The sequence below is a fragment of the Podarcis erhardii genome (genome assembly GCF_964252035.2).
Source record: "Podarcis erhardii genome assembly, chromosome: 13".
NCBI lineage: Eukaryota > Metazoa > Chordata > Lepidosauria > Squamata > Lacertidae > Podarcis > Podarcis erhardii.
The window spans coordinates 274,559-287,494 of record NC_138502.1 but is presented as its reverse complement, the minus strand read 5'-3'; the positions used below and the strand labels follow the sequence as shown (position 1 = coordinate 287,494).

Genomic DNA, 12,936 nt, shown 5'->3' with positions numbered 1-12,936 from the left:
TGTTTTGTGAATTGGCTTGAGGCCTCCGGGAACAGGGCAGTATATGAATTCAATAAATAAATAAATAGAATTCTAGAGCTGCAGAGCTGGGAGGGACCCCAAGGGTCATCTAGTCCAACCCCCTGCAATCCCTGACAGATGCGCCCCCCCCCCCGACCTCTGCTTAAACCCCTCCAGGGAGGGAGGCAGAGTTTCTGTGCAGCAGAGAAGAGGAGGAGGAGGCAGGGATGGCAGGCTGGGAGATGTTTTCCCTCTCCTCTGGCCAGCCCTTTGCCCTCCTTATCTGCGAGCAAACAGTTTCCTGCTTTGGCTCCTCCGCAGGGCAGCAGCAGCAGCCTCCTCCTCCGCTTCCGCCGTCCGGCCGCACCTGCGCCCGTCTCCCCCTGGGGCCTCATCTCCCACCATGTGCACCGGCAAGTGTGCCCGCCTGGTGGGCCTCAGCCTGGTGACCGCCGGCCTGGCCTGCATTGTGGCCAACATCCTCCTGATGTTCCCCAACATGCAGCGGGACTGGACCCCCCAGAACATCACCACCCAAGTGTGGCTCATGGGGGGCCTCGTTGGCGGGGGGCTGATGGTGAGTGCCCAGGGCTGGTGGGTGGGGCTAGATGACCCTTGGGGGGCCCTTCCAACTCGCCAGTTCTGTGATTCTAAGGGAGGGGGTGGGTTTTCCTCCACTGGAGGCGTTTAAGCAGTGCTTGGGTGGCTGCCTGCCAGGGGTTCATTAGCTGAGATTCCTGCATTGCAGGGGGTTGGTCTAGATGACCCCGGGGGAGCCCTCCATCCCTATGATTCTCAGGACTTGCAGCCGGGAAGAGCCTCCCTTCATGGCTTGGGGACATGTCGGTGGTGAGAGAGACACTGCTTCCTCCTGCCTTGCGCAGCCTGACTCACTTCCTCGAGTTGTCTGCCCAGGGACATCTCTGGTACCAACCACAGTCCGTCCCCCCCCGTCCCCCCCCAGCATGGCCTGATTGCATTGGATGCTCAGGAGCAGAGCGACTCTGGCAGGGCCGGACTGAGGTTTGATGAGGCCCTCAGCTCCTGAAGGGAATGGGGCCCTTTATATGTCCAGCTGTCCTTTGTCAACAACAAATTGTCCCTGCTTTTTGTGTTGAATATATGCTATATGGCAATTTATAGACCTAATTAGGTATCTAAAACACTGCTGCTGTATGTAGGTTTTACAGTGGTACCTCGGGTTACAGACGCTTCAGGTTACAGACTCCGCTAACCCAGAAATGTACCTCGGGTTAAGAATTTTGCTTCAGGATGAGAACAGAAATTATGCTCTGGCGGCGCAGCGGCAGCAGGAGGCCCCATCAGCTAAAGTGGTGCTTCAGGTTAAGAACAATTTCAGGTTAAGAACAGACCTCCAGAACGAATTAAGTTCTTAACCCAAAGCACCACTGTAGTTTATTTGTTTTTTATCTTATATTTGGGAAATGTACATCCAGTTTCTTTTTCCTTTAATTTTTTGGGGGGCCCCCAAGAAAATGGGGCCCTAAGCTATTGCTTGTTTAGCTTATATGTAAATCCTGGACTGGTCTGGGGAGGTTGACAGCCCTGACCCACAGCAGGCCCCCGGCTCTCTCTGCTGGCAATGGGGTGCCAAGCACATTCCCCAAGGGACTGGGGGTGCCATTGGAGAACCCAGAGGAACCCCATCACCTGGTCTGGCCCCCCACCATAGCACCTTCTTCCCACAGGCAGCCTCAGTTTCTCTCATGGTGAACTTTGTGCAAAGTTCCCCCTGACGCACACTCTGTGGGAGATAACAGGGCCTTATCTGCAAGGGAGACAGCTGGCATGGAGTGGGGGTCAATAAAACAAGGTGATCTCTGCTCCCCGAAAGGGGAAATGAGGTGCATCAGGGGAGAAGGCAGGAGTGGCAAAGGTTTGCTGGAGGGACCGGATGGGGGGGTCACCGCTCTTGCCAGGGGTGTGTGCCACTGCCCATGTTTCGGGGGGGGCACCTTCAGATCCACCTGCCTTTTCTGTCAAATGACAGATGTGTGCTTCTGGCATCCTGCAGCCTGAGAGCTGCTCGGGTAAAGGCAGGTCCTGAGTTCGAGAAGCCCAGCCCAGTGGCATCAGGTGGAGAGGGCCGGGGGGGGGGGCAGTGGCAAGAAGTGAGGTTACAGGGAACCAGGCAGAGGGCCTTCTCGGTGGTGGCGCCCGCCCTGTGGAATGCCCTCCCATCAGATGTCAAGGAAATAAACAACTACAGTGGTACCTCGGGTTACAGACACTTCAGGTTACATAAGCTTCAGGTTACAGACTCTGCTAACCCAGAAATAGTACCTCGGGTTAAGAACTTTGCTTCAGGATGAGAACAGTAATCGTGCTCCGGCTGCGCAGCAGCAGCGGGAGGCCCCATTAGCTAAAGTGGTGCTTCAGGTTAAGAACAGTTTCAGGTTAAGAACGGACCTTCGGAACGAATTCAGTTCTCCACCGGAGGTACCACTGTATCTGACTTTTAGAAGACAATAGAAGGCAGCCCTGTTTAGGAAAGTTTTTAATGTCTGATGTTCCATTCTGTTTTTATATCTGTTGGAAGCCGCCCAAATCTGCAACCCACCCAGAGGGGTGGCATATAAACCATCAGATTGTTGTCGTTGTTATTAGTGGTGTGGGCAGCCAGGCCAATCCAGGGGCCACCGTGGAGGAGTTAACCTCTGGAACTCACTGCCGCAGGAATGAGTGGCCGCCACCCACTTGGATCTCTTGAAAAGAGGGTTGGGCAAGTTCCTGTTTGCGGAGCAGGATTCTGGACAGGACGGCCTCACCCAGCATCCAGCCTCTTCTTACGTCCTTGTGGAGCTTCCTGAGCCAGAGGCAGTCTATCTGTCTTCCTAGGTTCTCTGGGGCACTTGGCTGCTGTGAGGACAGGAGGCTGAATATCCAGGAGTGGGGGGGGGTCTTCCTTGGGGCTGATCCAGCAACTCTCTGACCTCCCCCTTCTCCCTTTCTGCCTCCCCCAGGTCCTCTGCACCGGGTGCTCTGCCGTGAGGGCTGGAGGGAAAGGCTGCTGCGGATACGGATGCTGCGGGAACAGGTGCCAGGTGCGGACCCTTGGGCCCTCCTCCCCGTCTCTTCCTCTGCCTCGTCTGCCCGGGGGCCCAGCCCTCTCTCGGTCCCTTGAGCCGCCACCTGCAAGGCGCCTGCTAGAGGCAGCCAGGTCTCTGGAACTACAGTTCCCAGGCAGCCAGCACATCCTGCTAGGGGCTAGTGGGAACTGTAGTGCCCCCCCAATAATAATAATTGGTGATCTCTCAGTTGGTAGAGCATGAGACAGGATTGTGGGTTTGAGCAAAAGATTCCTGCATTGAAGCAGGTTGGGATGGATGACCCCTGGGGGTCCCTTCCAACTCAGCATTCCTGTGATTCTATGGAAACCTCTGGAGGACTCCAGGTTGGCAGGCAGGGTGTGTGTGGAAGGGATCCCTTCCAACTCTGCAGTTCTCATATTCTAAACAGGGGCATCTCTCTCTCTCTCTCTCTCTCTCTGTGTGTGTGTGTGTGTGTGTGTGTGTGAGAAAGTGAGAACAAGCCAGCAACTCAGCTGAGGCTGGGCCTGTTCTTTGGGGCTGGAGGGTGTTTTCATTCCTGGCCCTCAGTCCCAAACATTCCCCCTTTTTTTAAAAAAAACCCTAGTATACTGATCCAGGCCTAGAACCAAGGAGCTGCTCCGTTGTGAAAATGGGCACCTTGCACCCTGAACCCTTTATTCCTATTTTCAGCTCTGGCAAAGCAGGGGGAATCAAGCAGGTCACAAACTGTTGCTTATTTTGTCTGCCCTGGAGGACCCCCCTCCAGTTCCACACAAACACACACTTTCGGGTTCCTCTCCCCACCGGCCCAGTAGTGAGGCAAAGGCACTCTGCTCAGGCACAGAGGCATATGCATTGCCCGGCTTGGAAGTAGCAACAGGGAGACCCTCTGCACGTGCCCCCCTCGATGTTTTTGCAAACAGAGCCTGGGGGTTTGGTAGAGGTTTGGGGGTGCAGAGTCCTGTTTCTAGGGAGGGAGATTGGTAGCTCCCACCTTGTCCCACTGAGGGGAGAGAAGCGGGGGGGGGGGGGCTTCCTATGGAGTCTGTGCCAAGAGGGCTCTGGGTTGGAGTCCCGAGAGCGGAAGAGGGGCTGAGCAAGTGGGGCGTGTGTTGGGCGCCACCAGCCCCCCCTCACCTTCTCCTCCCCCACAGATGCTGCGTTCCGTCTTCTGCTCCATCTTTGGGGGGCTGGGGGGCTTCTACTGCCTGGTGGTGTCGTCCACTGCCCTGGCCGAGGGACCCTGGTGCGAGGTGAAGGACGGGACGTGGGGGTCGCCCTTCAAGGACCTCAGGTGAGGAGTGGGGGGGGGGCTGTAGTAGAGAGGGAGGGACAGCCCCCACCCCCGGGAGACAAATGTTTCTGAATCCCAGTTGCTGGAAACCTCCGGAGGGCAGGAAGCACTCCTGCGCTCGGATCCTGGCCGTGGGTGGGAAAGATCCAGGTTTGGAGAGACCTGCCTTCAAATCTCTGCGCGTGGCCAGGAAGCTCCGTGGGCAATGCTGGATTTACGTATAAGCTAAGCAAGCTATAGGTTAGGGCCCCACTCTCTTGGACACCCCCCCCATATACTTCTTCTTAATAGTATTTCACTATGAATATACTTCTTCTTAATAGTATTTCACTATGAATATACTTCTTCTTAATAGTATTTCACTATGAATATACTTCTTCTTAATTGTATTTCATTATGAATATACTTCTTCTTAATAATACAGTGGTACCTTGGGTTACATAGGCTTCAGGTTACATACACTTCAGGTTACAGACTCCACTAACCCGGAAGTAGTACCTCGGGTTAAGAACTTTGCTTCAGGAAGAGAACAGAAATCGTGTGGCGGCAGCGGGAGGCCCCATTAGCTAAAGTGTTACCTCAGGTTAAGAACAGTTTCAGGTTAAGAACAAATTAAATACTTAACCCAAGGCGCGACTGTATTTCAGTTCAACAATTACTTTGATAAAATAGGTACATATTATGTTATGTGCAAATGGCTTTAAATACCTATTAGGTCTATAAATTGCCCTATAGGATATATTCAACACAAAAAGCAGTGACAATTTCTTGTGGGCAAAGGACAGCTGGGCATAGAAAGGGTCCCTTGACCTTCAGGAGCTGAGGGCCTCTTCGAACCTCAATCTGGCCCTATCTGTGGGTATCACCACCTCTCAGCCTAGGATATCTGGCAGGGCTGTGGAGGGGCACCCTGGGGTCATCCAGCCCAACCCCCTGCAGTGCAGGAACCACAACTGAAGCATCCCTGGCGGAGAACCATCCACCCTCTGCTTAAAAACCTCCGAAGAAGTTGGAAGAGACCCAGGCCGGCCATCTTCCCCGAGCTCCTTGGAGAAGAGGGCGGTCAATGCCATGATATAAGTAGCGCCCCCCCCCCCCACTGATGACACCTGTCTCCCCCGCAGTGAGAGCTACCTGGGCAACCGGACGCTGTGGGAGGAGTGCCTGAACCCCCCCAACGTGGTGATGTGGCACGTGGTCCTCTTCGCCATCCTTCTGGGCCTGGGGCTGGTGGAGCTGGCACTGTGCGGACTTCAGGTGGTCAACGGGCTGGTGGGCACCGTGTGTGGAGACTGCCGCAAAGCTGAGGACCGGGCGGTAAGGGGGCCTGAGAAATGGGGGGAGCGTGGGGGCGGCGGGAAGGAGAGTTGGTGCCCCCCACCCGGCAAAGCAGGCTCATCCCGGGGGTCGCGCCCTCTCTTGGCCCCCCGATCGGGCGCTAAGTCCAGGTGCTACAAGCCACGGCCCCTGGGAGCCCGCCACTTCACTGACCAATTTCTCTCTCTCCTTTTCCCGTAGGGTGACGGGGGCCTTTGAGGGACCCGACTGGGCTGGACCCCCACCCGCAACGCGCACACTCCGTACAAGCGCCCCCCCGCAGCCCCCCCACGCACTTCTCATCTTTACGGTTTGCAAAAGTTGGAATAAACCAGCTCTCCCCCCGTTGTTGAGTCCGGCTCTGCAGGGCTGCTGTGCGGGGGGGGGGTTCGGATATTTTGGGTGGAGGGGTGGGCGGGGGACCCTGGAGAGAGGGATGGGGAGAGGGATCTGCTGCACGGGGGGGGGGGCTGCAAGGGGAGAAGATTCTCTCTCACTTTGGAGCTGCAGCGCCTCGTTAAACTGCGGAACTCCCTCCCACAGGAAAGAGCAGTGGCTTTGAAAGAGGCCTAGACAGATCTACGAAGGCGGCAAGGGCTCTGGGCAGACTGGGCGGCTCAGCAGACTCTGCTGGTGTCCTTGTGGAGCCTCTAGGTGCAGAGGCAGGCCATTCAGAGTCCCAGGTCCATCGGGGTATCTGGCTCCCGTGAGGACTCGGTGGTCTCGCTTTGCCCTCATCCGGCGGGGCTCGTCTTGCGTACTTATGGCCTTTGGGGATAGAGTGCCTCTGAGAAGGGAGGTTCCATTCAGCCACAAGGGCTGGAGCATTGCTTGGCACCTCCAAGTTCTGCGGTCGTCAAAGGAGGAGGAAGAGGAGCAGTGGTCGGGGTGGAGGTGGAGGTGGTGGCGAAGACTGGACAGTGCCTTCAAAAGGCACTCCTCAGAGGCTCAGAGGCACTTGGCTCATATACCTGGGGAACAGCCAGCGAGGAGGGCCATGTGGAGTAGTGGGTAGGGTCAGACCATGACCTGGGAGACCGGGGTACAAATCCCACCCCCCTGGGTTGCCTTGAGGGGTGGGTCGCTGCCTAACCTCCCTCGCAGGAATGGAATGAGGAAGAGTGAAGCATTTGTGCCCCCTTGAGCTCCTTAGAGAGAAGAAGGTGGACTGTCAAAGCAAACAAGCAAGCACTTTTCACATACTCAGAGGCAATTTTTATTGTTTATGTATTCTGAGACAAAGCCTGGGTTCAGAAGGAGGGGGCCTGTCAGTTGCCAATGGAGACCTGGCGGGACAGGTGCGGGAGAGGGAAGTATCATAGACTTGTAGAGTTGGAAGGGACCCCCGGGGTCATCTAGTCCAGCCCCTCCAATGCAGGAATCTCGACTAAAGCATCCAGGACAGAAGACCACCGAGAGGTCCTCCATTCCAACTCCCTGCAAATCAGGAACCACAGCTAAAAAAATAAGGCACCCCCGGGCCATCGAGCCCGACCCCCTGCCCCCCAGAAAGCCCCAGGCCCCTCCTGGATGTTTGGGGCGGGGGGGGGGCAAGGGCCGGGGCCCCTGCTCAGCGGCTGCAGCAGAAGAAGCGCACGTCGTTGAGGGCGGTGTCGTCCCTGAGGGCTCCGCGCACCGGGTCCTGCTTGGTCTGGATGCCGCACAGGCCCTTCCGGCAGGGCGGGCTCCACTCGCCGTACTCCCCCCAGCTCAGGCCGCCCCCCTCCAGGTGGGCGCCCCCGGAGCAGGCGAAGCGCGCGTTGGTGGCGCCCATGTCGTCGTGGAGGCCGCGCCGGGTCTGCTCCACCCGCAGCGAGAACCTCGTCAGGTAGGTGCCCTCGGGGCACCAGCTGGGCGGCGACCACTGGCCCCACCTGGGGGAGAAAAGGGGGCGGGAGAGAAAGAGTCAGGCCCGGGCCAGCCCTTCGGAGAGAGAGAGAGGCAATGCGGCGCAGTGGTTGGAGCGCCGGACGAGGACGGGGCGGAGACCCGGCTTCGAATCCCCTCTCGCTGGGTGAATGCCTCTCAGCCAGCCTCGCCGGCCTTTAACACCCCTGCAAGATCCTAGAATGGCGGCGTCGGAAGGGCCCTCGAGGGCCATCTAGTCCAGCCCCCCGCAAGGCAAATGGTTGTGCTCTCTGGGGCGGATGGGAGATGCAGACGCAATCATGGAATTGCGGAGTTGGGAGGGATCCCAAGGGCTCATCCAGCCAGCGGCGTAGCGTGGGTTGTCAGCACCCGGGGCAAGGCAAGTAATTTGCGCCCCCTAACCTGGGGCAAGGCAAGTAATTTGCGCCCCCTAACACGGGGCAAGGCAAATAATTTGTGCCCCTAACCCCTAACCTGCCGCCGCTGCCAGCTTCTTCTTGCTGCTGCCTGGGCTGGTCGGGTGTGGTTCTCACCCGCGCTCAGCGCTGCGCTGGGCGGCCGCTGCACTGTCCCTCCCCCAGATAGTCCCTCCCTCGCTCTCTCTCCGCTCCGCACCACAACGCACACCTGGCACCCTCCCCCTCCACAGTGGGCGGCGACCCGGCAGCTCGGATTGGATTTGCACAGCCAGCACTGCAGTGAGAGAGAGTGAGTGAGCCAGGTAGGGGCAGAGAGCTGCGAGTGCGCCCCCCCAAATGTTGCGCCCGGTGCGGCTGGCACCCCTTGCACCCCCCACGCTACGCCACTGCATCCAGCCCAACCCTCGGCAATGCAGGAATCTCAGCTGAAGCATCTCTGGCCGGCGGCCATCGAAGGAAGGAGCGTCCGCCCCCTTTCATGTCGCAGGGATTAAATGAGGACTAGGACCTTGGAGAGGCCAGAGTCCGAATCCCCACTCGGTCACGAAGCTCACCAAGGGACCGCCACCCCAACCCTGCGAGGGAGGCCAGGATGAGAGAAGGCAGTCACTGCCCCCCCCCCCGGTCGCCCAGTAAGAGCTTCAAGATCGAGTGCCCAGATCCTAGCCCAGCAAAGTGCCCTAGGGACCGGGGCAGCTGCGCAACCCTTTGGGTGGAGCTCGGGGGCGGGGGTGTGGGGCGCAGGGGCCAGGCAGAGGGAGAGGGAGCCACTCACGGGCCGCTCTGGGACTCCACGGTGTGCGCCTCGTGCTTGTCGCCCCGGCCGCCCCGAGTGCAGAAGAGACGGATCCCGTTCAGCGCCGTGTCGTCGTCCATCGGGCCCCGATAGGCTTCCACCTGGGGCGGGGCGGGGGGGGGAGAGGGGGGTCGGCCAAAAAGGTCCCGGAGATGAAGCAATACACACACAATGGGGGGAAAGGTTTCGGCGTGCGGGGCTTTTCAACTTAGAGACGGGAGCGCACCTCGGACCTCGCCAGGGCGCAAGTCTCGGCCGTGCGCCTGGAGGTCTTGGACGCCCCCTCCCAGCCTCCCTGATGGGCGCCAAAGGCAAGCAGAGCAAGGCGTTTGGCGCCGACTTGGCTGCAGGACGGAGTTGCCGGAAGGAGGCGAACGAGGCGCCATCCACGCATCTCGGGGTCTCCACTCTGGAATTACGCAGGCAGCGCAACGTGCTATAACAAACGTGCTGCTTAGGGAAGTTATTAACATCTGATGTTTTCTCGTGCTTCTAATATTCTCTTGGGAGCCGCCCAGAGTGGCTGGGGAAACCAGATGGGCGGGGTATAAGTAATAAATTATTATTATGTTATTAGCAATGTATAAAATCATTTCGACATGGAGGAAACTTCTAGAGAAAAGTCACCTCCCTCTCTCAGGACCCAGGGGAACTCGAGGGCATCCAGAGAAATAATGAATGTTGGGAGATGTAGGGCAGGTGAAAGGAAGGGCGTCACAGTTAAACTGTGGAACTCCCTGCCACAGGAGACAGTGAGGGCCACCAACCTAGATGGGACAAATTCACAGAGGAAGAGGGGGATATCCGTGGGAACTCGCCACAACAGTCATGCTCTGACTTTCTGAACACCAGTTGCCGGAAGCCACCCTTTGATGTGCAAGACAATCTTACTCCCCTAATCTCCAAAGAAGAAGCAGCAGCTGGAAGCTGAAGGAGGGGAGGGAGTCTTGTGTGTGAATCCTGCTTGCTGGCTTCCCACTGGGAGTGCCATCGCCCCCTCTCCAAGGAGCATCATCACAAAACATCTTGGAAATGGAGGGGGGTTCTTCCCCCCTTATCAAGCTGTATAAAAGTGTTAATAAGTGGAGGGGGAAAATGAATTCATTCCATTTTTACTGTTTGGTCACTAGGGGAGCACGGGAGGCTGTCAGGAAGAAAGGCGCTTTGTACATGCTCAGGAGCACTGCCCAAATTCCACTCCTCCATAGGGGCGGATCTACTATGAAACTAACAAAGCTTCATCTTCAGGGCCCCAATCCCAGAGGAACCCCAGAAGTAACCTCATTTCACATTGCTTTAAAAAAATGGGTCTAATAGACCCAATTGGAGCTGCGTGACTCAAATTGATTACTGTTTGTTCATATATTTCAACAATCTCCAAGTCTGAGAGTCGGTAGTCCAGATGCTGTGAAGGCTGTGATGGCGGTGGGGACACAGACCTCGTTGCTGGTTGTGAAGGGGCCCCCATGGCAGTTCCGGCTTCAGGGCCCCCCAAGGTAGGTCCGCCCCTGCTCCTTCGTGCACCTCTGGGCTCAGCTAGGACAGCCCCCTGTTTGGGAGAGCCAGACCAGGCACAAAGGAAGGATGGGCTTTTATTTTGGTTGGGGAGGGGGTGTTACCTTGAGGCTGAATCCCGTGGCGTAGGTCTCCTCCGGGCACATCTCCTGCCAGGCCCAGGCACCCCAAAGGCCTCCGTTGGACACCCCAATTTCAGGCTTGAATTCCAGGACCTCTTTGGCCTCCGTCGCCATGGCTGCGGCCAGCAAGACGGCCACCAGGCCTGTGCGCCCCACTGGCCACATCGCAATGCCCAGGAGGTGCCTGTTGGTGGGTAGATGTGCCCCTTGGGGTTTTATCCCCTGGGCTGTGGCTGTGGGGTGGGCCTCCTCCTTGCCCAGCGATTGGCTCCCCCAGGGGGTGGAGGGCGTAGGCCGGGTGGCAGCAGCTTGTTCTGAGGCAGCCTCGGGTGCTGCCGCAGCAGGAGGACCGGTCCATCCAGTTCGGATTATCTCAGGACAAAAGGGAAACCAGAACTCAGGTGGAAGGAAGCCACCTGAGAAAGGGCAATTTGTGGCCTCCTTTCTGAGCCCCTCTCTCCTCCTTCTATTTTACTGTTGGCCTTTGATTCTGGTTTCATCCTCTGAGAGGCTCCAAGTGGCCAGCAAGTCCCTTCCATTTTATCCTCGCAACAACAACCCTGCGAGGGAGGGGAAGGGAGTGGAACTAACTGGCTGAGCTGGGATGTGGCGGCGGCAAAGAAATGCGGATTTCATGCCAGTGATCGTGAGGGAAGGCGTTGGAAATAAAACTGTCCATATCGTAATGCCGTTATACAAATCTGTGGCACAACCACGCTTTGAGTACTGTGTGATGTTCTGGTCGCCTCATCTGGAAAAGGATATTGCAGAGCTGGAGAAGGTCCAGAAAAGAGCCAGTGGAATGATCCAGGGAATGGGGGGGGGCTCCCCCAGGAGGAAAGTCATGCAGCATTTAGGACTTTTTAGTTTAGAGGAGGAATCGTGAGAGGATGATAGAATACTGTAAGATTACGCCTGGCATGGAGAAAGTGGATAGAGAGAAGTTTTCCTCCCTCTCTCCTGACACTAGAACTCAGGAGCGAAGCTGAACGCTGGAAGATTCAGGGCAGATAAAACAAAGTCCTCCTTCATGTGGCACAGAGTTGATCTATGGAACTCCCTCCCACAGGAGGCAATCGTGGCCACCAGCTTGGATGGCTTCAGAAGAGGGCCAGCCCATTTCACCCAGGAGGAGAGGGCCTTTGGTGGCTGCTGGCCAGGACGGCTCTGCTCTGCCTCCCCAGTCAGAAGCTGCAGTGCTTCACAAGCAGCCACAAGCGGGAGGGGAGAGCGCTGCTCTTGTGCTCAGATCCTGCTGGCGGGCTTCCCATAAGGGGCTCTGGTTGGCCACCGTGAGAACACGATGCTGGACTGATCCTGCAGAGCTCTTCTCATGCCCTGGCCTGGCCTCACCCAGCAGGCTGTTCTGATGTTCTTACGCTCCCACCTTCTCCTGTCCTCTCCCCTTTATAAAGATCTGAGGAATGAGCTCATCACCCCACTCTTTCTTGCCATCCCAGGCCGTCCATCTGCGGCCACATTCTTCTTTCTTTTATTAGATCAAAATGACCAGACAACAGCAAAGGTTGCAGGGTTGATCGAGGGTGCAATGAGATTAAGAGCCCCTATCTGAAGGATAATCTTGGTCATTTGACTGCCCTTTTTACCCACTGCTGTCTTTTTATTTGTATATATTGCTTGTTTTATGTTGCCTGGGTCATTGGCTAATGCGAATAAAGTTTTATCTATCTTACGCTCTTCCCACTTTTCATCCAGTCCTTGCAACAACAGCCCTGCAAGGGAGGGGAAGTTAATAGATTGCAACTGGCTGGGCTGGGGATTTGTCCCAGCATGGTGGGCTACCCACCCTGGCTCTTAGCTGAGCTGGATTGGGATCTTGCCACGAAAGAAGTGCCCTGAAATTGAACTCTTCACCCTGAAAGCTTTGTCTCACCTCCCAAACCAGTGTATTCACCGTTACCCAGCATGGAGGTGAAGGGGGAAGACTTCGAAGGGCAGGATTGCTTGGCGAGAGAGAGACAGCCACACCCCTTCCAATGTTATGCAACCGTCTAAGATTACCCAGTAATCTTATAATTGCACAGAAATAATAGTCGGGGACGCGCTGCAACGTTCAGCACAGATCTCGGCTAGTTCTGTCGTTTTCCGTGCACGTAAAACAGGCAAACGATCCAAACGGAAACCCACAGCCCTCTCCTCCGCCAGGAACATGCACAACCAACCCCCTTTAAAGGCCCCACAGGTGGGCAACCATCGCTGTTTCCTGTGGGAGGGAGCTCCACAGTTTAACTATGACCTGCCTGCTTTTATCAGCCTGAATCTTCCAACATTCAGCTTCATACTGTTATAAGGAAAAACAGCTCTTTTTCCCCTTATGGGGTACCCAAGAGCCTGCATAGAGTCCTTATGTAGGTTCTCTATCGGTAGGAGAAAATAACAGAGGCCAACAAGAGAATATTGAGAAGCAAAGCAGCTAGTAAGCCTGATCTTTATTAAACTGTTGCAACAGGGTACTCACAGCCACATGCAGGAGGGACCCCGAACAATGGTGTGCAAGCTCTTATATAGACTTTTGAGATTGCCTCCCCTG

The 12,936-nt window shown here is 56.5% G+C and overlaps 2 protein-coding genes across 2 annotated transcripts; one reads left to right on the top strand and one right to left on the bottom strand.

Annotated features, from left to right (window-relative positions):
- The first annotated feature begins 305 nt into the window (after positions 1–305).
- On the top strand, positions 306–5,987 carry TM4SF5 (transmembrane 4 L six family member 5). The gene is made up of 5 exons (XM_081834976.1): positions 306–577; positions 2,985–3,065; positions 4,208–4,347; positions 5,472–5,664; positions 5,866–5,987. Exons 1-5 carry the CDS (start codon positions 404–406, stop codon positions 5,881–5,883), a joined length of 606 nt encoding a protein of 201 aa, XP_081691102.1. The 5' UTR covers positions 306–403; the 3' UTR covers positions 5,884–5,987.
- Positions 5,988–7,182: 1,195 nt separating this feature from the next.
- LOC309327106 (vitelline membrane outer layer protein 1 homolog) lies at positions 7,183–11,360 on the bottom strand. The gene is made up of 3 exons (XM_081836183.1): positions 10,368–11,360; positions 8,728–8,849; positions 7,183–7,538 (listed from the first exon to the last, which is right to left on the bottom strand). Exons 1-3 carry the CDS (start codon positions 10,548–10,550, stop codon positions 7,235–7,237), a joined length of 609 nt encoding a protein of 202 aa, XP_081692309.1. The 5' UTR covers positions 10,551–11,360; the 3' UTR covers positions 7,183–7,234.
- Between the last annotated feature and the right edge of the window lie 1,576 nt (positions 11,361–12,936).

Excerpts from the sequence above, each read along its gene's own strand:
- TM4SF5 (XM_081834976.1), top strand. The coding sequence starts at position 404 with ATGTGCACCGGCAAGTGTGCCCGCCTGGTGGGCCTCAGCCTGGTGACC. Across the intron at positions 3,066-4,207 it reads GCTGCGGGAACAGGTGCCAG|ATGCTGCGTTCCGTCTTCTG; the intron begins GTGCGGACCCTT and ends CCTCCCCCACAG. Across the intron at positions 4,348-5,471 it reads TCGCCCTTCAAGGACCTCAG|TGAGAGCTACCTGGGCAACC; the intron begins GTGAGGAGTGGG and ends TCTCCCCCGCAG.
- LOC309327106 (XM_081836183.1), bottom strand. The coding sequence starts at position 10,550 with ATGTGGCCAGTGGGGCGCACAGGCCTGGTGGCCGTCTTGCTGGCCGCA. Across the intron at positions 8,850-10,367 it reads CCACGGGATTCAGCCTCAAG|GTGGAAGCCTATCGGGGCCC; the intron begins GTAACACCCCCT and ends GCCCCGCCCCAG. Across the intron at positions 7,539-8,727 it reads GTGGAGTCCCAGAGCGGCCC|GTGGGGCCAGTGGTCGCCGC; the intron begins GTGAGTGGCTCC and ends TTTCTCCCCCAG.